The sequence below is a fragment of the Neolamprologus brichardi genome, chromosome 7 (genome assembly GCF_056152115.1).
Source record: "Neolamprologus brichardi isolate AB-2024 chromosome 7, ASM5615211v1, whole genome shotgun sequence".
NCBI lineage: Eukaryota > Metazoa > Chordata > Actinopteri > Cichliformes > Cichlidae > Neolamprologus > Neolamprologus brichardi.
Window position 1 is genome coordinate 11,080,450 of NC_142110.1, and position 27,249 is coordinate 11,107,698.

A 27,249-nucleotide genomic window follows, 5' to 3' on the forward strand; every position below is an offset into this window, starting at 1 on the left:
TTTTGAGCTTTTTTTTTCTTTTGGCTGAGGAGAATGGAGATGAAACTCAGAGCGGTTGTGCTGCTGGAGATACATTTGCTCTTCGTGTTCTTCTTGCACGGACAGTCTGCAGATAACGAGAATGGTAAGTTAACACACAGGGTCACAGGGGTCATCGATTGTTTATTTTACTGTTTTGATCGAACTTTCTTAAATTATAACTTTAAGTGTGAATTAATCTGTTCACAGTCAGTGGAGCTATGAATGGTATGTAGGGAGTTGTTTTTTGTTTTAGTAAACCCTGGTATTTAAATACTTAAGCTTGATAGTAATGTCTTTAAAAAATCACAATACAAAAGCTGACATGTAATTAATGATTTTTAATGTGCATTCTTGCCCAGTCCCACATGTGTTTATATTAAATGTTAATTTTCAAATAAACTATAGTTTTAGTTTTAAAAAACGTTCAAAATCTGACATTTGAAAAGGACAATGTGCGTCTAGCAGCGATTGCTTTTCACCTTGTATGCATGTCCATCTACTTCACAATACTTCAACATAATATAAATACATCTACATCTACGAACAGCAAAACAAGCTTTTATTGTCATGTTCCATTTCTATCTGGTCCTGAAGCACCAGATATCAGATTTAAAGAGAGTCATCAGTTGAAATTGCAGACAGATGAGATAAGGGTGATCTTAGTTTCAGGTCACTGAGGTCACTGACCAGTAGATCTCTCACACAAAGCTTCACAATCATCATAACCCAGAAATCACAGTGCTCTACTCCAGAACTCATGTCATATGGATGTGAATGTGACAGTGTCTCTTATTTCTTTTATAGTAATTGATCTTGTGGAAGCACTAAACCTACCTCACCGAAAAAGTGCGAGCAGCGGCATGATCTACAAACTACGTAACAGAGCACCCCACCTGACACTTTCCGCAGAATATTCTCACTTCCTGTACTCCAACCTTCAGGGTAGCATGGGTGTTCATGTGGTGGGGCGCCAGGCGCCTCGATCCACTGCCACCATCTTTTCTCTTTCGTCTGCATCTTCGCCTATTCTCCAGATCATCTCTTCCACTGTCAATAACACCGTGCGTGTGGACTACCAGGTTGAAGGAAGAGCGCACGACTTTGCCAGCATTAACCTTCTGGACACAAACCCTTTTGCAAGTGAACAGTGGGGTCATCTGGCTGTGAGCCTGGAACCTGACAGACTGGTATTTTTTGTGGACTGTCAAGAAGCTGCAGTTTTTCCGATAGAAAATGAGAACAGGATCAACCTAGAACTGCCTCAAGATGTTCTCATCACTCTTGGCAGCACATTAGGGAAGAGAAGCAGTAAATTTAGTGTGAGTTTCCTTTGCTTACTGCATATCTGCTTCCACACAGAGAACATAGAGAGACATCATCTGAACTTTTTTATTTACAGTACTCTGTTAGTATTTTACACAACACTAGGTATTGTCCTATAAACCTTGTAATCGAAGGAGACTGTCTTTTGCTGAAAATACTACCAGGAAATAAAGTCAGCTTAGATTTACCATGTGCATAATTACAAATAAAACATCAGATAGTATATCCAAGTATATGCAGTATATCCATAATAGATACCATTATTCTACGTAACAGATACATCATATATTTTATGTACTGACTGTATTTTTTCAAATGCAGGGATATTTGAAGGCAGCAGAAATTTCACTGAAAGCATATCCAAGACGCCCATGGAGCTGCAATCTTACAGGTAAGAGCGGGTTCCATCTCTCCGTCCGTCACAGTTTTTATAGGAAGGCGGGGGTACATCCTGGAACGGTCACCTGTCGATTGAAGACATAATGTATAGAAACAGACAGCCATTCACAATCACGCCGATCACCAGTTACCCAGTAGCCCTGAGAAATATGTGAATATATGAAGCCAGAGTATGTGAAACTCTCACAGCCAGTGGTGGAGTGAGGCCTACCAAGGTTTTTAGCAGATGATTTGATGTTCCCGGTGACGGGGTCTATGTACTGACTAACTTCCCATTATTGCGAACAACTCAGCCACGGGGTTGATGATGTGTCAAAGTCACCAACTCTCTGCAGAGTTTCAAACATCTTCTGAGCGCAAACACTGTGGACCCTGGGTTTCATGGCAGATGTTTGCATGGCTGAGCACCGCCTGTAAGCTTAATGTGTAGGTGGCCCAGTACTTTTGACCATATAATGTATGACGGCATACGTGGGGGCTGCCATTTGGTCAGAATTTATGAGTCAAAAATGTAGTATAATTCACTTCTGAGGAATTCCACCATTTGACTGATTCTTATTTTAGATCATCTATTTCCTCCAGATGCACATGACCCAGATTCCCAGACTGACTCCAGCAAACCTCACAATGATTTACCCAGTAAACTTCAAACAAACCACAGATCACAGGACCAAACCAGCTATCATCCTCAGGAGATCCAGAGTGATCAGATGCAGGGAGCCGAGCCTCCTCGAGGTGATAATTCTGCTTCTCAGGAACAGAAAGATGAGAGACTGAGGAAGCTGGAGAGACAGATGACAAAGCTGACTCGTGAGTTGGACATCGTAAGAGAGCAGGTAAAGATCACACTTAGTGTATGAGCTTTCACGAAAAATGATGTAATGAAACATGATTGCAGGGTACACTGAGATTTTTTTTGTTTGTGTGTTTGTTTTATAACAGAACGAAAACCTACAAAATCGTGTAAAATTCCTGGAGTTGTGTCTGAAGGACCATTGCAGAGAAGGTGACTAAGCTTCTGTCTGTTTGTGAGATCTGTCACGGGTGTTTTATGTTATTGTTTTGTTTTTTCAAATTTTAAATTTGTTGTATTCATGAAGATACAGAGAAAATGTAAATATGTCTTTGTGTCTCCTGTCAGCAACAATATTACACATACTTAGTAGCTCTTTACTGATGGCTATCACAGCTTTTGTTTCTCCTGGGGGACACAAACAGAACAGGCAGGTATTTTTGACCCACACTGAAGTCAACTAAACTAGCTTCATAAAATGTTTATGAAGAACACTGCAGTCCAACATCTGTGTGGTGAAAATGTATTCAGGGCCTTTCAACAATGCTACTGACAAAATTATACATGAAAAGATTGGCATTAAATTTGTGTTTCTCAGAGATTCCCTAAGAGAATTCCTCCTTCCTCCTCTGTGTATGTCTGTTATTCTGTCTGTAAATATAAAATCTCATAAGGTTTTGAATGATCGCTGATAAAACTTTGTAAAAGTCCAGCGTGGGGTGATGTTAACAATCCTTTAAAATTTGTCTTAGATCCACTGAGGTCTTGAAGGTGAACTTTATTGGTGAAAAACTGACAAAAAGCCTAATAAATTAGAAACTATAATTCTTAAGTGTGGTGTGTATTGTCAATGTAGAGAAAGTATCATATAAAGATTTAAAATATGTCATATTTGACCTCTGACCTTATCTTCAAGATCAATAGATTAATCCAAAGGTCAAAGTGATGATAATGCTACATAGAACTATTTAAAAGTATTTTTCTTACTGTCATTATTTGTGTTGACAACATATAAGTATAAAATAGGGCATGTGGGGAATTTAAATATCGCAATCGTGGCTCAAGAGTTGGGAGTTTGCCTTGTAATTGGACGGTTGCCGGTTCGAGCCCCGGCTTGGACAGTCTCGGTCGTTGTGTCCTTGGGCAAGACACTTCACCCGTTGCCTACTGGTGGTGGTCAGAGGGCCCAGTGGCGCCAGTGTCCGGCAGCCTCGCCTCTGTCAGTGCGCCCCAGGGTGGCTGTGGCTACAATGTAGCTTGCCATCCCCAGTGTGTGAATGGATGGATGACTGGTTGTGTAAAGTGCTTTGGGGTCCTTAGGCACTAGTAAAAGCGCTATACAAATACAGACCATTTACATTACTTTTTACCTCTGATCTTTTCTTCAAGGTTAAATAAGGTCAAGATTTCATAAAATGGCTTTTATCTTTTAAACTATGTTTGGCAACATTTGGGAAATGATCATTTGCATCCAAATATGTCTTACTTGACTATTTCCTTATGTTGAATTACATGGCAGAGCTTCAGAACGGCTTGAGGTTGGTCACAATTGCTAATGAAGGCAAGCTTAGAAGCCACCTTCTGTCAGGTTTTGTATTACTATAGCTTTCTTTTAGTTTCTAATAGTATATGAAGTATTCTCTTTCATTGTCATCGGCTTTTGATTTGTTATTTACAGAATGCAAAACTTTAGTCTCATATATGGTAGTCAGTGGATTTTATCACCCTTTCCTGTTCAAGGTTATGTATCTTATTGTGTTTTATATTTTCTGTCTGTATCTACATAGTAAACCAAAATTTTGCCTTTTGAGATTTGTGTCAAACTACTTCTTAGTTAAATTTTTAGACAGAATTTCTAGGCGTAGCCAGATAGCAGAAAGCCTCAGAATCTCATCTCTGCTATTTGCAGATGATGTGGTTCTGTTGACTTCATCGGGTGATGTCCTCCAGCATGCTGGAGCAGTTCACAGTCAAATGTAAAGCGGCAGGAATGAAAATCAGCACCGGAGGCCATGGTTTTCAGCCAGCAAAAAGTAGAATGCCCATCCCGAGCCGGGGACGAGTTGCTGCCCCTACTCTGTGAAGTCTTCCTCTTCTCCCCTGGGAACAGCACTAATTTCCTCTCATTTGGTCCCTGTTGGAAATAGTGCATGTTGGGAGGATGCTGTATCAGCAAACAAAGGCAAGGTTTCCATTACATGTGTAAACATTTAAAATCAAGGCATCTCTTATGTGAGCAGAAGAAAATGACAAGTTCAGCAAATTATAAAAAACAGCATATGTGTTTTCACCTCTGTACTTCTCAATTCCATATAATGCGTCACTTGTAGTGACAACATAGAAATGATCTCTGCAGTACCACTTAGATTCATTAGATTCATTCTCATCCTCTACTTTTTTTTTTTTTTTTGGGGGGGGGGGGGGGGGGGGGAGTGATTATGTGTATACGGCTTGTGTGGCACCAAGCACTGTCTTATGAACATGGGCACAAACGATCCACATCATCGCCCAAAGGGTATGAGAAAACCAGGACAATACTGGGAAAAAAGGATTTCAAATGGTTTCGTCCCATCATCACAAAAAAACTATCCAAACAACAATATTTATCATGTCAATCTTTTAACTGAATAATTTGTCAGTAATGTGTTGTTACACTGAAACTAAGCAGTTCCTGCACGTTCTGCTTGGTGCATTTGAAGAAACTGTGTAAAAATACATGTACATATGAAACAAAGACATGGGGCTTTTGCCGATGTTGGACTAGCCTTATTAAGGATTCCTTTAATTAAGTATTCTCTTGATTTTCCCCCACATTTAGCCCACTGTCCCCTTTCTTACACCCCACTGACCTACCTTTGGCACTTGTTTCATTGCTAGTACATACGTAGAGCAGACAGCTGCAAGGGCACCATGATTACACACACTTGTGGACTCACACTTTTAGCAAATGCATTCTTGGCTTGCTAAAGGAAATGCCTTTAGGCACAGTAGGCAGCTTTACTAACCTCTTGTTTGCGCTGTGATTATTGCCTTCTCTTGCACACAAACACATTGTTTGAGTCATTACAGTGATTAAAGGCTGAAATACCCAAGGTCAGCAAATTATATTCAACGAGGAATGTAAATGCTTATAATAAATGTGACTTTTCTCTTCAGTGATTGCTGTACTATAAACATAATCTTTTAAATGGACAAAGACATAATAGAGGAAGTTATTAAGACCGTGATTTCATCTGTTTGGTAGGGAATCCCTCGGAAAACTAACATTCTGTTTCGCCCACAGTAAATATTCTGCAGTGTTAATAGACTTGTCTGACTTAACATCGGAAAGCATGAAGACAATTCTGGTTATGGTTACAGTCCATAAAATGCGTATGCGTGTGTAAAGGCAAGCACATGTATATTACATGAGAACCATGCTGTTTGTTATTACTGGAAAAAGAGCAAAGCCAGATGTTCATCAGTGACTCAGTGGGAAAAGGTAAAGAAAACCTGTAGAGACAGACAGAGATGGCAGAGGGTGGCACCAGAAAAATGCCCTCATTTAGACTTTTTTACTTACAGTATACACTCCAGCATAAACACAACCAAAGAGCAGAGTCAAGCAACTGGCAAGGTTTATTTACAACAAGATTTCAACTTGTAAACTTCAATAGGAAATGAAAGCTTTACTGCTTGTAAAAACACAGTATTTAGCTATGTTAAAAACACAGCACTAATGAGGCAGGCAGTTAGTTGCAGGTGCAGGAAGCAAGCCATGGGCAGACTCAGAGATGATCGATCCAACAAAGAGTAAAGAGAAAAAGTTTGACAGAGAAACACAGAGAAAGAAAGCAGAATAAAACTCCAAGCCTGCATAAAATCCTAACTTACAATTAAAGACGCAGAAAAAAAATTGTGATCTAAAGACTTTGTTTGATTTCCAGGGGTCCAGTCAGATTGTCCTTTTCACAATGGGTCCAACTGTAATGAAGATCGCTGTCAGACAAGAGCGTGTAATGTACGTGTTTGATATTCAGTCGCAACAAAATAACAATAAAAAAAATGAATGAGCCTAAAGAAATCTGCTAGTCCTGTTTCCTGTTCATTGCTTATGTTGTGTTTATTTCTCTTCATTTAAATAGGAGGATAACAGGCAGTGCCCTCAACAGCCATGCGCTCCTCAAAACTGCCCACAGGAAAATGTACCTGACTGTCAGAGAAGAACATGTATTGTGAGTATTTAATAATTAACCACAACAGATGATTTTCAAACACATTTGATGAGCTCAAACAACCTTTCTCGCACTGTTTTCTGTTGATTCTTTCTCTCATTTTTGTTTCTCTTCATTTAAATAGGAGGATAACAGGCAGTGCCCTCCACAGCCGTGCCCTCCTCAACGCTGCCCACAGGAAAATGTACCTGACTGTCAGACACGAACGTGTGATGTGAGTATTTCATATTTTTCCATAAGAAATGGAAAAATGTTTAATAAGTTTGAAGAAGTCTTCTGCTCCTATTTTCCATTCCTTTTTTCTTTTTCTTTTTTTTTTCATTTTAATAGGAGGATAACAGGCAGTGTCCTCAACAGCGATGCCCTAATCAAGACTGCAGAGAGGAGAATGTACCTGACTGTCAGACAAGAACGTGTAATGTGAGTATTTAATAATTAACCACATGACAGTCAAAAACATTTAATGAATTTAAAGAACTTTTCTGGCACTGCTTTCAGTTCATTATTTGAAAGAGCGATATAAAAGACCCCTGTGAGTATACGATCAAGGGAACAGTTCATCCTGCATAGGGTAGGGTCACCAGGGCCCCGCCCTGAAGCCTGGCCCAGGGAGGGTGCCTGAGGGTGAGCGTCTGGTGGCCACTTGTGTGGTCTCAGAATCCAATCCCTGCTTTTCGCAGATGATGTTGTTCTGTTGCCTTCATCAGGCGATGGCCTCCAGCTCGCACCGGAACGGTTCGCAGCGTGTGTTAAGTCAAGTGTGAAGCAATGAAAATGAGAATCAGCACCTCCAAATCTGAGGCCATGGTCCTCAGCTGGAAAAGGGTGAAGTGCCCACTCTGGTCAGGGACGAGTTCCTGCCCCAAGTGGAGGAGTTTCTTGAAGTCTTGTTCACGAGTGACGAGAGAAGGGAGCGGGAGATCTACAGACGGGTTGGTGTTGTGGCTACAGTGATGGGGATGTTGTACCGGTCCTTTCTTGGTGAAGAGAGGGCTGAGTGTAAACGTGAAGCTCTCCATTTACCGGTTGATCGAGATTCCTACCCTAGCCTATGGTCACGAGCTGTGGGTAGTGACTGAAGGAACAGATTACGGACACAAGCGGCAGAAATGAGCTTCTTTTGAAGGGTGGCTGGCCTCTCCCTTAGAGATAATGCGGAAAAAAATGGATGGATGGATCTTTCTCTCATTTTACTTTCTTTTCATTTAAATAGGAGGATAACAGGCAGTGCCCTCAACAGCCATGCCCTCCTCAAAACTGCCCACAGGAAAATGTACCTGACTGTCAGACACGAACATGTGATGTGAGTATTTCATTCTTTTCCATAATAAACAACAATCAAAAATATTTAATAAGCTTAAAGAAGTCTGTTGGTCCCATTTTTCATTCCTTTTTTTAAAAAATTTTTTGTTTCTCTTCCTTTTTAATAATAGGATAACAGGCAGTGCCCTCAACAGCCATGCCCTAATCAAGACTGCGCACAGGAAAATGTACCTGGCTGTCAGACACAAACGTGCAATGTAAATATTTGATGTTTACTTCATAATATATGACAATCAAAAATATTAAATAAGCTTGAAGAAGTCTTTTGGCCCTTTTTTCCATTCTTTTTTTTCTAATTTTGTGTTTCTCTTCATTTGAATAGGAGGATAACAGGGAGTGCCCCCCTCAAGACTGCCCACAGGGGAATGTACCTGGAGGCTGTGCCCAGCAAATCACAGGTAAGTACAGAGAAGATAAAGCATACTAAACAATACATTTGAGAGGAACTAAACTTGCCTATTTGGCAAGGTACACATTAATTCGTTTTATGCACACTGGTAACTCTGTCTGGCATTCATTGTATCATTTCTTTTTCTTTCTTTTGGCTGGTCCCTTTAGGAGTCACCACAGCAGAGCATCTCCCTCCATCTCACCCTATCCCTTGCATCCTCTTCTGTCATACCAACCTTCTGCATGTACCCCTTCACCACATCCATGCTTTTTACTGTATCACCCATGGTGCATAACTTGTAAGCGTACACTGGCATATATTCTGATCATTTTATAGCTATCCAAAATAATTCTGCCTTCCACTTTTTTACTTTAACAAATAGCATGTGCTGTCCTAATCACATATACTCAAATTTCCAGTTGTCAATGTCACAAAAATTGACAGGACTCAACAAATATGAAAACAAATGGACCTTCTTGTTGGTTTCGGGTTGTTAGGAACTAGCTCTGTACTGAGAATCTTTCTTGCAGAAAGGTTTAGGGTGGATAAAACCTGTTTAGATGTACAGATTAATATCTTCATACCTAGAAGCACAGGAATAGTACAATAATGTGATGTGTGTTTACAGGTTGCACCCATTCTGGTGTAAATTATAACAATGGAGACTCTTGGAGGTCGGTGGAGAGTCCTTGTGATATCTGCCAGTGTTTGGTGGGTTTGACAGCAACTACATGCTCAGGTTTTCATCTGCTCACCTTCATCTCTAATAATGCTGTTCACTCTTCATCACAGGACGGATATGTTCGCTGTGAGAGGGAGCAGTGTTACACTCCCTGTAGAAACCCTACTGCTCCTCCTCCAAATACCTGCTGTCCAGTCTGTGAAGGTGGGCTTAATTGCCTTGTGTAATAAGGTTTGTATATGTGTTAGACTGTAGAGGCACAATGTGTCTATTTGTGTGTCTTGTAGGCTGCGATGTGAATGGACATGAAGTCCCTAATGGAGCTGTGATCCCTGTTGGAGACCCCTGTGAAGAGTGTAGATGTGAGGTGTGTCTATAAGTTACAATTACATTTGATTTAAATGTAAATGAATTGAGGATCATTTTTTTTGTTCTTTCTCTCAAAGAATGGAAATATGGTGTGTTCACGCGTTCGCTGTCCTGCTCCGTCTTGTCACAATCCAGTGTATCATGCTGGGGAGTGTTGTCCACGGTAACAAGCCTGCCTACCACCATCATCCATATCATATTTAAGCCTGTACAGTTTCACCTTTTTTGTTGTTTTTAAATATATTTAATCAATGTTTACGTGAACCTGTAGATGCGAGCAGTGTGAATATGAGTCTGAAGTGTATGTGAATGGAGAGAGGTTCACCTCAAAGAGAGACCCCTGCCTCCAATGCTACTGCTCTGTGAGTTTAGACTGACAAAGTCTGAATAAAAATGTATCAAAACTTACAGAGTAGCCATGATATTTGTGACAACTAAGGTTAAAAGAATAAGTTATACATATTCAATTTCTTTGCTAGGCAGGTCAAGTGTCATGTGTAGCTGCATCATGTCCTACACCACAGTGCACTCATCCAGCTAGGCACAGAGGAGAGTGTTGTGCCACATGCAATGGTCAGTGTCAAAATATACATCTAGTTCCCGCTACAGTTCAACTTTCACAGAAACAACCTATCAGCTATTTGTGTTTGTTCCTCCAGAGTGTGAGTATGAACAGAGGGTGTATGCTGATGGGGAAATCTTCAGCCCTTCTGGGGGTGGACCCTGCCTGCAGTGCAGGTGTAAGGCAAGTTTATGCAATATACACCCAAAGAAAGTGTGTGTCTAGTGCAAAAACTCAAGAGGAGGCATGATTCATCATTTGTTTCATGCATTTTTCTTTTCTAGATCATAGCACTTTTTATGCCCATTAATATCTTTGACATTTCTTTTGTTGCTTCTCTGTTTTAGAGTGGAAATGTAATTTGCAACGAAGAAAAGTGCCCTCCTGTCCGCTGCTCCAATCCGATTAGACACCCACATCTTTGTTGTCCAGTCTGCAAAAGTAACTTCTGACTCATACACATGTAGAGTGCAGGTTCATACGAGTGAGTGTCCTGTATGAAAACTTTCTTTTCTCATTGCAGCATGTGAACTGGATGGAGTGGAATATGATGAGGGGTCCAACTGGCAGCCTGAGGGTCCTTGTTCCAGCTGCACCTGTGCGAATGGAGAGGCCTTATGCACACGCACACAGTGTGCTGCCAACAACTGTCTGCATCCCACCAGGATTACTGGTAAGACTGTGACCCTAACTCTTATAAATGCTATATTTATTACACATTAATTGAAATATGTCTTTTTTTGATGATTAGGCCGTGTGGCTGGTGAAAATCAGGCATCTATATATCAAACTATGATCAGTCAAGCCAGCCTACTCGGCAAAGGCTTACTCTCCTTGAGGAGTGTGGACATTTTCAAGTCAGCAGGCTTCCCCATGAGTGTGGTTGTGTCTGCTGAACTTTGTGAAATTAATGTGTAAAATATTACGTTTATGTTTCTTAATTAAATTGTGGAAAAAATGAATTCCACATTTTTTGAGATACTTTAACAAACTGAATACTCTGTCTCGTTTTTTTAGGCTCCTGTTGTTCAGTCTGTGACAGCTGCACTTATAACCAACGTGTCTATAGCAATGGTCAGAGTTTCGCGACCCCTGACCAACCTTGCCACACCTGCACTTGTCTGGTAAGAATCCATTCATAAACACATTCCCTATGACTTTTTATCTTTGCACCTGCTAACATCTTCTCCTTTCATCTTATGCTCAGCATGGCACTGTTCAGTGTGAGAGACAATCTTGTCCTCAGCTTAACTGCAGGGACTCCTACACCCCACCTGGAGACTGTTGCCCCAGATGTCGAGGTACCTAAAACTCAGACTGTGATTCTTATCATAGGTAAACGTGATCTATTCTGAGTGAGGTGACTGTAATGTGTGTGTTTGTTCTTGTCAGACTGCTCCTATGAAAACCGTGTGTTTTTGAATGGAGATGTTTTTCCCAACCCCGTGAGTGTGTGTGAGGAGTGCACGTGTGTGAGTGGAAGGATTGACTGCCATCAAGCACAATGTTCTGAGCCTCGCTGTAATGCACCGATGCCTGGGCAGTGCTGCCAGAACAACTGCAATGGTGAGAAAGTTTACATTTGCTGTAAGGAAAATAAACAACTCTGAGAAATTAGGATCTCATAATTACAACATTACTTGTTTTACTGCTGCAGGCTGCAGCTATGCAGGGAAAGAACATTCCAATGGACAACAATTTCCCCATCCTACTGACTCATGCAGGACATGCAGCTGCAATGTAAGAATAATGAGTACAACACCTAATTCAATAACATGTTGCCTTCTTAAAGCAGGTTTTCATTTCTGTTTGTGTTTGTCATAGAATGGAAATGTCCAGTGTCTGATGAAGAGGTGTCCACCACTGACCTGCTCTAACCCTCATGTGATACAAGGAGAGTGCTGTCCCCAGTGTCCTGGTAAGGATATGCAAGAACAGAGTCCTTCTGGGGCGCTTGTTTGAAAAGTTATTTTAAAGCATTAGCTAAATGAATTTCCAGTGCAACAGTAAAATTGCACGAGAGATTCACCAGCCAAATATGCCACAAAATAGAGTTTTAAAAAGCCTTTTTTTTCGCTGTTATACAAGCCATTTTTTCTCTTGCAGAATTCTCCTTATCTTTTTTTAAGACTTAAAATGTCTAGAAAAAGTAGTACAAAGCACAGTTACCCCCCTCAAATAAAGAAATTCACGAATCTACTTTGAACCAAGAAAAAAGCACTCTTCGTCACTCCACAATTCAAAAGTTTACACTTTGGCTGATGTGATGGAGGAAAAGGACGCTAGATAGGAAGGTTGTGTGCACAAAAGGCAAGGAGCATCGGAGGTGGATTTAAACTGTTCTACCATGGTGACAATAAGGAGCCAAATGGAGGAGGGATCATCTCAAAGAGATGGACACGTAGATATTGACAACCGAGGCAATAAGGTGCTGGATAGGTATGTGATAAGCAGAGAAATGTGGAAGAAAAGATGGCAGTTGGCTTTGCAAAAAGGATGAAAATTTTTGGGAAAGCATATTTCAAGAAGGGAGAAGAACAGGGTAGGATAGGGTAAGATAGGAAAGAGTGGAGGCAGGTGCACACAGGCAGACTACATCTTGTGCAGAGGGTGCGATCTGAAAGAGGTTGGAGACTGCAAGTGGAGAGCAGCTTCATTAGATAGTCTGTAGGATGAATTTGGAAGTCAAGAACAGAAAACAAGTGAAGGAAGAGACAAGGATTAAATAATGGGAGTTGAAGAAGAGTGCAGAGTTCAGGAAGGAGTTGAGGCAGGCTCTGGGTCGTAGGAAAGAATTAGCAGATGACCGGGAAATTAAAACTTAGGTGGTGAGGGAAACTGCCAAGAGTGGAGATGCTATGATTTTTGTTGGGAGTAACCAGGGTGGACAGGATTAGAACTATTAGGAACAGCTTAGGTTGAGTAGGTTAGAGGCAATGCTAGGGTGGCGAACTTGAAATGGGCTGGACATGTGCAGAGGAAAGAGAGTGGATATACGGGGTAAATGGTTTTGAATATGGAGTTGCCAGGCAGGAGGAAAAGTGGAAGACCACAGAGGAGTGTCATGGATGTAGTGAAGGAGGACATGGAGAAAGTTTGTGTGACTGAAGAGGATGCTAGAGATTGGGTGAAATGGAGGCAGACAATCTGCTGTGACGATGGAGGAGGAAGAGGAATAATAGCTGTTTCTGAGTCTAGGACTACACTGCAAATAGGAACTGGTCAAATGCTGTGTTTGTATGCTTTACATACATATATAATGAGAGAATAGTATAATATAATTTAAATATAAATACAAAAATTATTTGGTGATGGCAAAATATAAGTTATACCAACGACTATGAAGCTGACTCCTGAAAGTTTTTATGGTAAATAATTTCACATTTGTTTTTTTTTTTCTTCAGCTCCTCAGTCAGACTGTGTGTATGAACAAAGCTCTTACAGTCACTTGGAGCATTTCAGTGACCCCAATAACGACTGTCGATCATGTGCCTGCACCAACGGGACAGTTCGCTGTAAGCGAAAACGCTGCCCATTCGCTCACTGTTCTCACCCCATCCAACAAGACTGCTGTCGGAGCTGCGAAGGTACAAGTTGTCATGTCCTTAATTAAAGATCAGAGCACTACTGATATTTGACGCAGTTGTTTATTGCGTCTTTATTATCAATTATCTTTCTCTCTCTCTTTTTCTCAGGCTGCTTATATGAAGATCAACAGCGAGTCAATGGGGAGATGTGGGATAACCCATCAGAGCCATGTGTTGAGTGTGCTTGTCGTGACGGCTCTGTCCAGTGTCAGAGGAAACGCTGTCCTCCCTCCAACTGTAAACACCCAGTCCAGAGAGATTGCTGCATGTCCTGTGATGGTGAGAACCTGAGCCAATGCACCAATCACTGGCCTCAGTTAAAGTCATTTAAAAATGATCTTTTTTTGCGTGCATCAAACTGTAAATTTCTTCTTGCAGGCTGCATGTATAATGGTAGAGAATATCTTGACGGCACTGAGTTTCATGATGGCAGCGACCCCTGTGTTGTCTGTCGTTGTTACGGAGGCAATGTCACGTGCTCCAGGATACCCTGTGATGAAAAGTGCAGTCACCCTTACAAACCACCAAGACAATGCTGTGGAGAATGTGACCGTATGAACGCTTAATAAACTAACTGTGCCCACACTGATATTTTTCCCCAATCTTTACAATTTGACCAACTAAACACATCTTTATTTGACAGGCTGTTCCTATAATGGCGCAGTCCTCATCAATGGACAGTCCATTCCTGACCCAGGAAACCCTTGCTATGAATGTATTTGCCAGGTAGTATCAGCACACCCACACAGACATTCCTATTAGCTTTAGACACCATGTCATGCTTATTTCTCTTACAGAGAGGCTCGGTGCAATGTAGGAGGAAGCGGTGTCCTGAAGCCCTTTGTCCTAATCCAGTCGCTGATGCTTGTGGTTGCCCAGTCTGTGAAGGTATCAGCGATCAACACATCACAGCTCATGTTAAGCAGAATAAGTAGGTAACTGACGCTTTATTGTGTATGCAGGTTGTCGTTTTGAAGGTCTGACTTATGCTGATGGACAGATACTCCCTGAACAAGAAAAAGCGTGCGAGGACTGCAGATGTTCAGTGAGCGAGAGCAACGCATTATTTAAACCGCTTATTAAGTTCACCATCATGGCATCATGTTTTATTTTTGTTTGGGTTTTGGTTGTTTTTTTTTAGAGAGGTGAGGTAGTGTGTGAGCAAAGAAAATGCCCTGCTGTGTCATGCCCACATCCAACTCTCAACAGCTGCGCATGTGAAGTGTGTGATGGATGTAACTTCTATGGACGCGACTGTTTGAGTGGGGAGCAATTTGCACACCCTACAGATAGCTGTCAGCGCTGCTCCTGTCAGGTACTGCCATGCATCATTTTCAGCTCTATCAACTGTGACATTCAGTATACACAGAAACATCAGAAATCAGAAACTTTAGAGATTACAGGCTTATATTAAGAACCAGACCAGCAAATATCTGTCATTTCAGATCATGTATGCTGTGAAAGTTTATAGCTTGCTTTTTCACAGAAGATGGCAGATGTTATTTGATATGCACCAGTTGCAAATGATTTCCTAGTACCAACTGAGCATTGTTCAAATGCCACAACCAACCCGAGTACTGTTTCTGACCATGTCTATCACATGTCTAACCACAGTGCACCATACTGCTGCATTGAGCAGGATAACACACAAAGCTCAGATCATCTTAAACTGGTTTGTTGAGCGTGACAATAAGTTCACTGTAGTCACCAGAGTCACCAGATAATATTGAAATATTATTCCTGTAAAGAAACATTTGAGGACTTAAAAGAAGCAAGCTACAAATGTTTTGTAGCCACGTGTAAACCATTTAAACAGTATATGTTACTTAAGGAAGATACATTTAGCTAACAATTTGTTTAATAGCACAACCCTAACCCCATCAGCACATTACAATTTGGTGAATTTTTCTTTTATTTCGAAAAACTGCCAGGAAATGTTTTCACCCCCTGTTGTTTTAATATTTGTTAGTTTGTTTAAAAAAATATTATTACAGTTTCCCTCATGTGGCTTTGATAGATATTTTATTTTTAATATATATTTATTTTATTATATCTAAAAAAGACTTTGGTTTAAGTGCTTTCAAAAGGTTATGTGTTTTTATTGTAAAACCTCTGCTGACGTTACTAAGTCTTGTCTCTAACATATGTATCTATCCACAATTCAAAAAGACTAAATCTAACACTGAAACTAATAAAAACGTAACTAAAACTAAATATTTTCAAACAATAAAAACTAAACCGAAACAAAAAACTGAATTAAAACTGAAGTAAAAACAAAAAGTCAAAAGGTGTGCATTTGACAAAATTAAAAACTCATTTAAAACTGTAATAACTCTGCATATTAGAAGTGACTTTTTACCAGGCATTAATTTGCACTTGCTTTTTTGTGTGTGTTTGTATGTGTGTTGTGTAGAATGGTGGTGTGGTATGTGAGCAGGAATCTTGTCCAAGCATTACCTGTAGCAATCCAGTGACGCGTCCTGGGGAATGCTGCCCCGTCTGTGACTGCTGTCTCTATGAGGATGCTGTTTATTCTAACGGCGAAAGCTTCAGGCCCCCATCAAACCAATGCCAGAGCTGCACCTGTGTCGCGGGCACTGTTGAATGTGTGTCCGACGGCTGCCAACAAGCACCCTGCGCTCAACACGTTTCCATATCAGAGCCATGCTCAGGTACATCCTGAAATTATAAACACACAGCCAACAATTCATTATAAAGAAAGCTAGGATCCCGTATGTATTCACTTTTTAAATATAACAAGGGCTTCACAGAAAATTAACCTGCATTAGTATGTAATCTTTACTGTTTTCACACTGTTAAACAGAAATGTCACAGAAGTACAAAGAGTATAAATCCCATTTTGAATCCAAGCACCTGATCACAAAAATTACACATCTCAACAACTTGGAACATGTTATTTTCACCTTTTATGGACTAATTTGGAAATCTGCTTCCTTTGGACAAAGACTATTAAGACACTCACTAACTTGAGACGCTGAATCTCTGACTTTTATCATTTTGTTGCTGGTTACAACTGCTGTAACAAGAAGTCAGTTGTCTACCCAGACCCCTTGACCCTATCACCACTTTATTTGTCATAATAAGTCTTTGTTTAGTCCTTGATCTTGTCACCCAGTTGTTGTCTTCCAGACCCTCCACCTTATATGTTTTGTCACTGTTTAACACTTGCATGTAAACCATACCCAGCCAATACTCTTGTTCACCAGTATAAATGTTGTGTTTTGTCAGTGGGTCAGGGTTGGATTACCTTCCCAGACCCACTCTCTGAATTGGTACCAGAATACTCAATAAACATACCACCACAGCAAACTTTCCACAGTTTGGTCCCGTGATCCATTTGGTAATACGTTTAGTTGGAGACTGTTACTAAGTGGTCAGTGATCCTTTTGAAAACACAGTTAATGTTCCTGTGTGCTGTCCAAGGTCTGTGGAACTGCATGGCCTTAGGATTTGACTAAATTGCTTAAGGTTTTGACATTTTAGTTACCAGAGGACTGAAGAACAGAAAAAAATTTTTTTTAAATGCATCTGAGAGTTTTAAAAATTTGAAAAGAAAAAAGAAACTAAGAAAAATGAAATGATATATGGGTTCATAGTGGGAGTAGGAGTACATCAGGAATGTGCTTTGAGCCAATTCTCGTTTGCAATGCTGATGGACAGTCTGACAGATGAAGACAGACTGGAGTCTCTGTGGACTTTATATTTCTAGACAATATTGTGATCTATAGTGAAAGTGGTTTAGAGTCAGTGGCACTATTAAAAAAACGAAAAAAAGACAAGAGACGGAGTTCAAGGTGGCAGTTAAGGAGTTAAGATGCTAAGATTCTGATTAGGAGTGACCAGAATTGACAGGATATGAGATGAATATATTAGAGGCTCAGCTGAGGTTGAACACTTTGGAAAGGTTAGAGAGGCAAGGCTGAGATGATTTGGACATGTGCAGAGGAGGGATGGTGTGTATGTTTGGCAAAGGATGTTTAGGATGGAGCTGCCAGGCCGCCAGGAAAACAGGAAGGCCACAGAGAAGATTCATGTAGTGAACGAGGACATGCCGAGAGTTGGCGTGGCAGAAAAAGATGCTGGGGATAGGGTGAAATAGAGGCTGATAAACCGCTGTGGTGACCCATAATGACAGCAGGTGAACGAAGAAGAAGTAGTTAGAGATTATTGGGAAAACATCATAACAATTTGTGTTTTTCTTTGTTGTGACGTCATTGCATGTTTTCTTTTGTTTGTCAGAACTTGTCTGTTTCTTTTGTGAAATGTCGTTTGATGTTTTCTTTTCCCCCCTTCAAAGTTCTACAAGAAAAACCAAAGAACATATTAATGTGATTCTGCTGGGATGAAAGGAGCCTTTAGGAGAAGTTAGTGGGGCCAAAGCCCCAGCGTTAAGAACGCTGAGAATGAGTGTGGGGTTGAAAGCGAAAAAAATTCATTAAAAAAATGTGGGAACCAAACATCAATCAGTGAGATTAACAGGAGGTCTCTTCAGCACATGGGCTCTACTTACTCATCACTATTGGTACCACAATATAAGGCAATGCAGACAGTGAAAAATGTGGTGCAAGACTCAAAGCCTACATGTGGCTGAAGAACAAGCTGAAAATATAGATGCCTAACAGAGGAAGTTCCAGGTGTACTGTATGACCTTCTACTGGTCAATGAAGAAGGAGGTCATGACCATCATCCAGCACATATCACCACCTTGCACCATTCCCTGGCAGCTGCAGTGTGTGTGTTTTCGTCCCAACGATGGCTTTGCCTGCAGTATAATTTCACAAACCCGGATGATTTCAATTACAGCCAACATCAGGTGAAGGCTCAGCTGATACCCTTCTGTGCATTCTATTGGCCATATCTCATATGGGATGTGCTACTTAAGCTGCTTCAGCCTGCAACAGCTACTGTTACCCCACAAGCTCCTTTACACACCCACATTTTCCATTTTGTGCTTTTAATGCTACTTCCGACTTAATTCAATGCTCATTGTCACCGATAACCTGCTCTGTTCTGTCAGGACTCCTGATCGTACTCTCCCTGCCTTTACCCTTTTCATGTGGAATGATGGGGAGGCTCAAAAACCTTGTGTCCAATTTTAAATTACTGTAGTTGAGAGAGAAGTAATATGAGTAATTCTGACAGAACTAATAATATATCCTACACTACAACTTTACACATTTTTTTTTCCACACTCAATCTACTACCTTTTTGTCCGTTTTTAACATTTATGTTTAAAGCATAGCCCACTCACAGTCACTTGTTCATCAGTCTTAATGCCATATTTTTGTCGGCTTACCTTCCCAGGCCTGCACTACTGTAATATACACAACATTAGAACAAGCTCTGGGAGGAAATGACTCTGACTGACTTCTCCAACATTTTCTTTCTCTGCTACTCTTGGTCATGTGACTCAGTATGTATGCTGAATGGACAGGAGTTCAGTGATGGGCAGACGTGGACCCTGAGTTCAAACCACTGCTCCACCTGCATCTGTAAGGTCTGACTTTATAAATCTTGTTTGCAGATATAGATTTTATTCTTCTGTATATTTCCCACCTTTCTTGTATTGAAGTGCTGATCTGTGATATTCTCACAGGCAGGTGAGGTGCATTGTGCAGTTCCTGAGTGTCCTAAGCTTACTTGTGTGCATCAGGTGACTGATCCAGGAGCCTGCTGTCCTCATTGTAGAGGTAAATAAACTAATGGAAGCTCTGATCACAGGAGGAATAGTTTGTCAGTGACTCACTTTTCCTTCTCAGGTTGTGTTTATGCGGGAGAGGAGCATACAGAGGGCAGCAGCTGGTTTGCAGACTCAACTCCATGTATGACATGTATGTGCATGGATGGTGTGACCACCTGCTCTGAAGTACACTGTCTGTCTCCATGTGTTAACTTCATCAGTGTGCCTGGGGAGTGCTGCCCAATGTGTGCTGGTAAGCATATTCGCCTTACATTTTCTTAGGTTCTGTTTCTCTGGAGTCTCTCCCAGTAGTGAAAGCCATACATTTAATATAAAATATATGTGTTCATATTCTTTTATTGTCACAATCTGTCATTATTTTTTGAGCAGACTGTGTATTTGAGAGCAAAGTATATGGACCAGGGGACAGTTTCCATCCAGCCAATGACCCCTGTCAGATCTGCACATGTGAGGTATGAAACAAATAAAAATCATCTCTGTATTGGATCATGAAATTTTGGTTTAGGTTATTTTTTTCTTATAACTTATTGGCTATACTAAATCTGTGTTTAAAACAGGGAATTCACAGTCTTACAGTTTCATTACTCAGATTGATAGTGAGATTCTAGATATGCCATTACTGTACTGACACAAATGATAAGATATTATCTCATGTGTGTTATAAAAATGGTATGAAAATATCATGTGACAACCTTAGAATAAACGTTTTTACAGTTCTCAGATCTGATCCTTGTGTTGTGGAATGCTTTTTCAATACTGTTTCCCAGTTTTCCTGTCTTTGTGTGTCTCTGTGCTTAGTTATCTTCTAGGTTTCCTGTTTCACTTTGTCAGTTAGCATCTCTTTGGTGTGTTGTCTTGGGTTTGCTTCCTGTTTGCTAATTACCTTGATTATGTTTAGCTGTTTCTCATTCCCTTCCTGTCCCCACTTAGCCAGTTATCTTTATGTATAAATCCTATCTTTTCTGTTGTGCCGTCTGTTATACTTCCAGTTGTGTTTCCCGTTTTTTTCTGCTAAGTGCCTTTAGTTTTTGTTACTTTGCTTTATGGAATTTGTTCAGTCTGCCTCCCACACCCTATTTGTGTCACACAATGTGTGATCAGTCCAGGGTTTAGTATTTAAAGTCAAAGTGATGAATGATGTTTTAAAAGTCAGTTAAGCTTCAGTTCTACTTACTGTAGCAAAATAGCTTGAAGCAGTAAAAACAGGAAGACAGAAATAACGTAAAAATAATGCAAGGATTTCTCTTTGGAAGATATTTGATTTCAGTGAGATTTCATCATTAAATAAATATAGATAGATGGATAAATGGAGTGATAGAAGCTTTAATAGTAAAATCTGAAGCAGTTTCTTGACATTTTGTGTGTTTCTCAGGTGATGCCGGATGGAGAACAGCACCTGAAGTGTTACCGAAAGCAGTGTCCCAGTCTGGTTGACTGTCCTAAGAGCAACATCTTGTTCTCTGGACCAGACTCCTGCTGTCCTGTCTGTGCACGTTAGTAGCAAACAAATGAATAAATAAATTATATGTGTATTATCTCTGCAGTATTGCTGAGCTCTCTAACATCTGTGTCTATGTTTAGAGCCTCTCAGTAATTGTACCACTGCACTGATTGGTAATGAGGTGTTGGCAACAGATGACCCATGTTTTACCTGCCAGTGTAAGGTAAAACAACAACACTTTGGTGTGATACCTCACAGATATGGAATAAAATATTTACAGTTAGGATATTTCAGCAACTACAGAGTTTCATTATGGGGTGATGCTGTCTTTGGGTGATCTCCCATACAGGACCTGACATGGACTTGCTTACACAAAGTCTGCCCACTACTCACCTGTCCTCTAAATGAGCAGTTCACCCCTCCAGACTCATGCTGCCCAGTGTGTAAAGGTATAATGTGATAGAACAGCAGCAGTCTTAACATTTAGATTCTTGGTATTAATACATCTCTGTATACGTTGGCTCTCCTCTGTTCCTCACAGATTGTGTAATTGAGGATCAGAACAGGCGTGTTGTGAACGGCACCAGCTGGAAGGACAGCAAAGATGACTGTGTCACATGCACCTGTTTTGTAAGTCAACAGAAATCTAGACACCCATCATAAAGAACTTAAAGTAATGACATAGCATTGAAATGTGGCATATATATATATATATATATATATACATACATGCTAAAAAATAATGTGGTACAGAAATACAGGTGGAAGGGTTTAGTTTTTGAGGAATGACTTAAAAGACACAAAAAGAAGGGTCCAGCGCACTCCAGCTGCAAATACTGAGGGGTTGATTTTGATCGTTAAGCTAAGGAAAACACTTAAATTTCACCTAACTGAAGACATAATATTAATATGATTCTCCATTCACACATACATACATCTGATCCAACTTATCCCCTATCCAATTCAGGGTCTTGGGAGTGTTGGAGCCTATCCCAGTTGACATAGGGCGAGAGGCAGGGTATTCTGGAAAGATCTCCAATCACAATGGTTAAAATCAACACTTAACCTAAACCCATGCATGTCTTTGGACTGTGGGAGAAAACTAGAGAATACAGAGAGAACCCACGCAGAGAACATGCTAACTCCACACAGAAAGGCCACCAGCACGTTGCCACTAATGTTATATTTAAAAAATAGCATTTCTAAAATAGACCTTTTTTTATTTACTGAGATTATTTTCTTCAGAAGTCTGTTTGTGGTTGCATCCTCAGTTGGGCTACATTGAGTGCAGCATTGAAGAGTGTTTACCTGCCATTTGTCTGGAAGGACAAACGCAAGTGAAACTTCCTGGGAGATGCTGCTATGAATGTCAAGGTATCACAAAATAAAAATAGCTGCTGGCTTTTCACCTCTGGGTATTCGACACTGGAATGATGTGACTGATGGATGAGGATAATTCTTTACAAAGATTAAACTTATGCATATGTGTTGTAGACTCGGAGGTGTCGTGTTTGTACCAGGGGACAGTGTTTCACTCCAATGAACACTGGGAGGTGGATGAATGCACCAGCTGTACATGTTTGTCTGGAGACGTACACTGTCGCAGTGAACGCTGCCCTCCCCTCACCTGTGCAAATGTGAGTGTTATTGAAAAACACACACACAAAAAATTTTTAATGGCGTTTCGTGATTATCTGAAATGTTCCCATGATGCTCACCCATCAATTTGCAGAGAATCAGTAATTATCTGACGTTTCTCATCTGTGTTCACACGCTGGCTATTTTCACAGAGCACATTTTGTCACTGCAGACTTTTTGTTTTTTAAATCATTTTAGGTTCATCATATTCTCACACAGCCAGTGTTAACACAGTCTGTTTGTGTGTTTTACTGCCAGGATGAGATGCCTGCAGTTATCCCAGGTTTGTGTTGTCCTCATTGCCTTCCTCGTCCAGCTACTTGCAGTGCCTTTGGTGATCCTCATTACCGGACCTTCGATGGCCGCATGCTGCACTTCCAGGGAACGTGCACATATGTCCTGACACAGGATTGTGAGAGTGGGGATTTCAGGTGAAATTCATCCCAAACAATAGCTATAATAATTAATTGTATAAAAAGTAGTGCTGTCAATAGATTAAAAAAAATTAACAAATTAATCTCACAATTATCTGTAATTAATCGCAATTACTTGATCCTGATAACTTGATTTTTTTCAACTTTATATTTAAGCTTCTAACTGACATTTATGCAATATAATGAAGTAAATGTAGAATAAACAAGAAATTCAAATTCAAATAGAATTTGAATAGTCTTCTTCAATCTTCTCCCAGATGCATTAATTGCGTTAAGAGTTTTAATTGCAATGGGGATTAATTCGCGTTAACTCGTTAATTTTCGGTGGCGCTAATATATATATATATATATATATATATATATATATATATATATATATATATATATATATATATATATACGGTATTTTGAGTCATTGTGTGCTCCAGATGTCTTCATCAAGTTAAAATTTATAAACGCGTTAAGCATGATGGTGGATTATTTTGCGTTAATGCGTTAATTTTGACAGCACTAATAAAAAGAGATTCTTTTTCTGTTCAAACAAACCAGAACAGTACTGGTTCTGTGTTGGGGTTAATGATGTGCAGTACCTCCCCAAGAGGTGCAGTTACTATCATTGCCTCACAAAAAAAAATAGTCTTGGACATCCTAGCTGGCTGGAACTGGAGGTGTTTCAGAAAATAGATGCATTGTTATTGTATTTAAAGCACAAAATTGTGCTAAAAGGTAACAAGTAACAAAACAAGAAAGCACATTTTTGTTTTCACAGTGTTCATGCTACAAATGATGATCGTGGACGTAAAGGAGTGTCCTGGATTAAAGAGGTTACTGTGTTTTTGGGTGATGTCACAGTGCAGCTACTGCAGGACTGGATTGTGAAGGTTTGTATGTAAATAGACCATAAAAGGTTTTACACAGTGAATTGTATGCTTAGTGTATTCACTCATCCATCTCCTCTTTTATCCAGGTGAATGATGAGGCTGTAACTTTGCCATTTCTCAGGGAACCATACATCTATATTGAACGGCAAACCAACACAATTTTGCTCAACACTAACATTGGTCTGAAGGTGCAGTACTCTTTGTTTTTCTGTCTCTTTACCTTCTCACAAATTTGGTCACTCCCAGTTTTGTAACAAACTGGTACATCCACTCGCCCACCTTAGGTGCTGTGGAGTCCTCGTTCACATGTAGAAGTAAGTGTGCCAGGCTCCTATAAGGGCCACACCTGTGGTCTTTGTGGAAACTTCAACAACTACTACCAGGATGACCTCCGGACGCCAAATGGACGAATCACCCTATCTGAGTCTGAATTTGGAAACAGCTGGAGGGTAAAATAAATACACAGCAGTAATACAGAGACTCTATAAAATACATAGCTTATCACTAATTTTGACCGCATGCAAATGAAATAACTTTTTGTCATTTAAGGTCACAAATGGTACCCATTTCCGCTCCTCCTGTCGTCCTGGCGAGAATGTTGACCCTTGTAAGGATGCAGGCTACCAGGCCAAGAAGGGGGCCAACACTCGCTGTAAAATCCTGAAGTCTGCCATCTTTAAGCCCTGTCATCCCGTGGTGCCTCCTGAACAGTGGTACGGAGCTTGTGTTTACGACCTCTGTGCTTGCGGTGCCAATACTGATGACTGTCTTTGTGACACGTTGGAGGCCTACGCGAGCCAGTGCAGAGCAGCAGGAGTCATCGTGCAGTGGAGGAGCGCGTCTCTGTGTGGTGAGTAAATCACCAGAAAGTGGCAAATATACTCTAGGATGTATATTATCATTTCACCTCGAGCGTGCATGCCGGCAACCAGCTGTCAGCTTCATAACCAACTTTAAACTGGCACGGGCCCAGCTTTTTAAATTTTGGGTCTTGTCTAGTTTTCAGTTGGTTTCAGTTTATATTTTATATCCTGAGTTTCTGTGTATTCCTGTCTTCTTAATGTTCCCATGTGTGTCCTAACCTCATCCCTGTGTTTTGTCCTTGGTGTTTTCTTCTTTGTGTTTGTTTCCTTTTCTGTCTTTGTTTCAGGTCTGTGTTTTTGTTCTCATGTTCTGCTACTTCCTGTTTTATTTTGATAGTCTCTCATCTCATTTGCTCTAATCTCCTCTTGGCTATTTTGCTTGTGTTCTTTGTCACGTCCTCCCTTTTGCTGTGCGCTCTCTTGTCCGTGTGTTCTCCTAGAGTCCTATTTTTCGGTTTGGTTTGTGTAATTTCTGTAATTTGCCAGCAAGCAAAGCTGAGTTTTTGAGTTTATTTCTCTTCCTGTGTCCTGCCTCTGGGTCCACAGTCTGCCTGCCACACGGCGTTCCATGACATAAACTGCTTAATGTTATAAGGAAGTAATTCAATATGATTCATTCTGAATTAAAAATAAACAGCCATTGGCCTCACTGCTGTCAGCCACCCGGAAATTTCTGCTGAGGATCAGTAAAGGTCAAAATAAGACATATGCTTGAAGCTGTAGTGCTCACAGTGTTTTCTTTGCTCCTGTCTTCCACAGCTGTGGGCTGCCCTGTGGAGAGGGGCTTTGTGTTTGATGAGTGCGGCCCCCCTTGTCCTGTAACCTGCTTTAATGTCGATGTACCTCTGGGAGTGATAGAAAGCCACTGTTTCAAGCCCTGTGTTCCAGGATGTCAGTGTCCTGCTGGTCTGGTCCTACACAACAACTACTGCATACCACGAGAAAAGTGTCCAAAGATCATTCATGGCAGCTCCTCAAACGCTACAGTTACTGAATAAGTGGACACTCACTTATAATTTCACACACATGCACTGTCACTGCATCAGCCCCATGTTACTGTATACAATGGAAAGATTTCCAGATGAACCTCCATGACCTCTGGACTCCACATACTGTGTTTGTTGGTTTTTATAAACATTGTAACACTGAATATTTATACTACTTAAAGATTTGTCATTTAATTCCATACCTAGTTTGTTTCACACATTTACTTTAACAGTATTAGCAATTATTTAAAGTTGTTTATCATGCAGGTTACATTTTTAGCACTGTGCAATGTCTGACTGTGCATACAGGAAGCCACATAATCTCAGGTAATCTTTTCTTTCTCCATTTTATAAATAAAAGTTTCACTAATATTTCTGTTGTTTCTTTTTCTGTGTTCAGAGACAAACTTGATGTTGATATTTAATCACCCATTTGGCAACACTGTCCTTTCTGCACACATTGTATTTATTTGAGTAGAGTGTATTTTAGCGAGTACACATCAGGTCAGCTACACATGTGAAAATGTGTGAAATAGCCTTACAATTCAACATATAAGCAGTTTTCAATAATAAATCAGCTTATTTCAGGGTGATTCTCAATGATCAACTGCTTATAGACCTAACCACCTCATTATTATTACCTTTATTTAACCAAGAAATCCCACTGAGGTCTCTCTTTTATTAGGGAGAGCTGGCCAGGCATGTTTACATTAATTTCTTTCTCTAAATTGTCCATGGTCCAGGGCGCTTTGTAAGAAAACACTGTTTTCCTTAGATATGTCATAACTTTAAGCAAATCAAAAAAAGAAACCGGCTCATATCCCTTTGTTTTCCTCTTAACAGTGATGTTTTTCTACAATAAGACAAAGAAACACAGCCACTTTACAACACTATAGTCTGTATATAAAAGTTGTATGTAGCCACCATGACATCGTCTATTATTTTCTGGACTCTGGACAATTTGAAGTTTCAACAGGTGAAATGGTTAAGTGCTAAGCTATCAGATAACTAGTAAGCTTGTTAAACAAGATCTATAAGGTATATGGGTTCATCACATGGAAGCAGATTCCTTTTATTTTAATTTAATTTAATTTACTAGAATTCTACACAACAAAACTGAAGCATAAACTTCTGCAAGCAGAGGTGAGACCCAGGCAACGCATACCTGTCAATCACAGCACCCACACCCCTACATTTAAGGCTTAATAAAACCCAAAATGGTTAGTTTTTTTTAAAAAAGTTGATCCACCATACAGCTTTTGAAGAGAACAGAAGCCTAAATCACATACTAGGACTTTGTATGCCTTAAAAATAAAGTAAATAAATCATTTGACACCACAGACTTTAAAATAAATACAACACAACACAAAAAAGGCATGGAGCCACTGACTTTCACTACGTGTTAAATGTTACGGAGCACTACACTCAGGTGTAAAGCATCACATGGTCATGTATCACCTTTCACTCTCTGACAGATACACTGTCACTTTTTGTTGCTGGTAAGCTGACCCAGCTGTTTCCCAGAGGACTGCCGTAACCATAGTAATATGCTGCATAATTTATCAACCTGAAAACATGGAGCAGGTAGGATGCTTTGCTGTGGCTGTGTGAGAAATGCAT

General features: G+C 40.3%; 1 protein-coding gene across 1 annotated transcript; it reads left to right on the plus strand.

The window, feature by feature from the left end:
- Positions 1 to 25,989, plus strand: kcp (kielin cysteine rich BMP regulator). The gene is made up of 50 exons (XM_087843089.1): positions 1 to 124; positions 826 to 1,340; positions 1,666 to 1,735; positions 2,308 to 2,579; positions 2,686 to 2,749; positions 6,463 to 6,536; positions 6,661 to 6,750; positions 6,875 to 6,964; positions 7,081 to 7,170; positions 7,964 to 8,053; positions 8,184 to 8,270; positions 8,396 to 8,471; positions 9,093 to 9,175; positions 9,257 to 9,350; positions 9,434 to 9,513; positions 9,593 to 9,678; positions 9,787 to 9,877; positions 9,995 to 10,088; positions 10,175 to 10,260; positions 10,425 to 10,518; positions 10,601 to 10,750; positions 11,095 to 11,201; positions 11,285 to 11,378; positions 11,470 to 11,643; positions 11,735 to 11,817; positions 11,902 to 11,995; positions 13,482 to 13,664; positions 13,773 to 13,943; positions 14,043 to 14,216; positions 14,308 to 14,390; positions 14,462 to 14,552; positions 14,627 to 14,709; positions 14,806 to 14,979; positions 16,078 to 16,336; positions 19,100 to 19,182; positions 19,282 to 19,375; positions 19,445 to 19,618; positions 19,756 to 19,838; positions 20,759 to 20,879; positions 20,968 to 21,050; positions 21,177 to 21,276; positions 21,369 to 21,457; positions 22,099 to 22,201; positions 22,322 to 22,464; positions 22,724 to 22,896; positions 23,669 to 23,780; positions 23,867 to 23,968; positions 24,065 to 24,229; positions 24,330 to 24,630; positions 25,403 to 25,989. The coding sequence occupies exons 1-50, from the start codon at positions 34 to 36 to the stop codon at positions 25,639 to 25,641; spliced, it is 6,402 nt and encodes a 2,133-aa protein (XP_087699215.1). The 5' UTR covers positions 1 to 33; the 3' UTR covers positions 25,642 to 25,989.
- Positions 25,990 to 27,249: the final 1,260 nt, after the last annotated feature.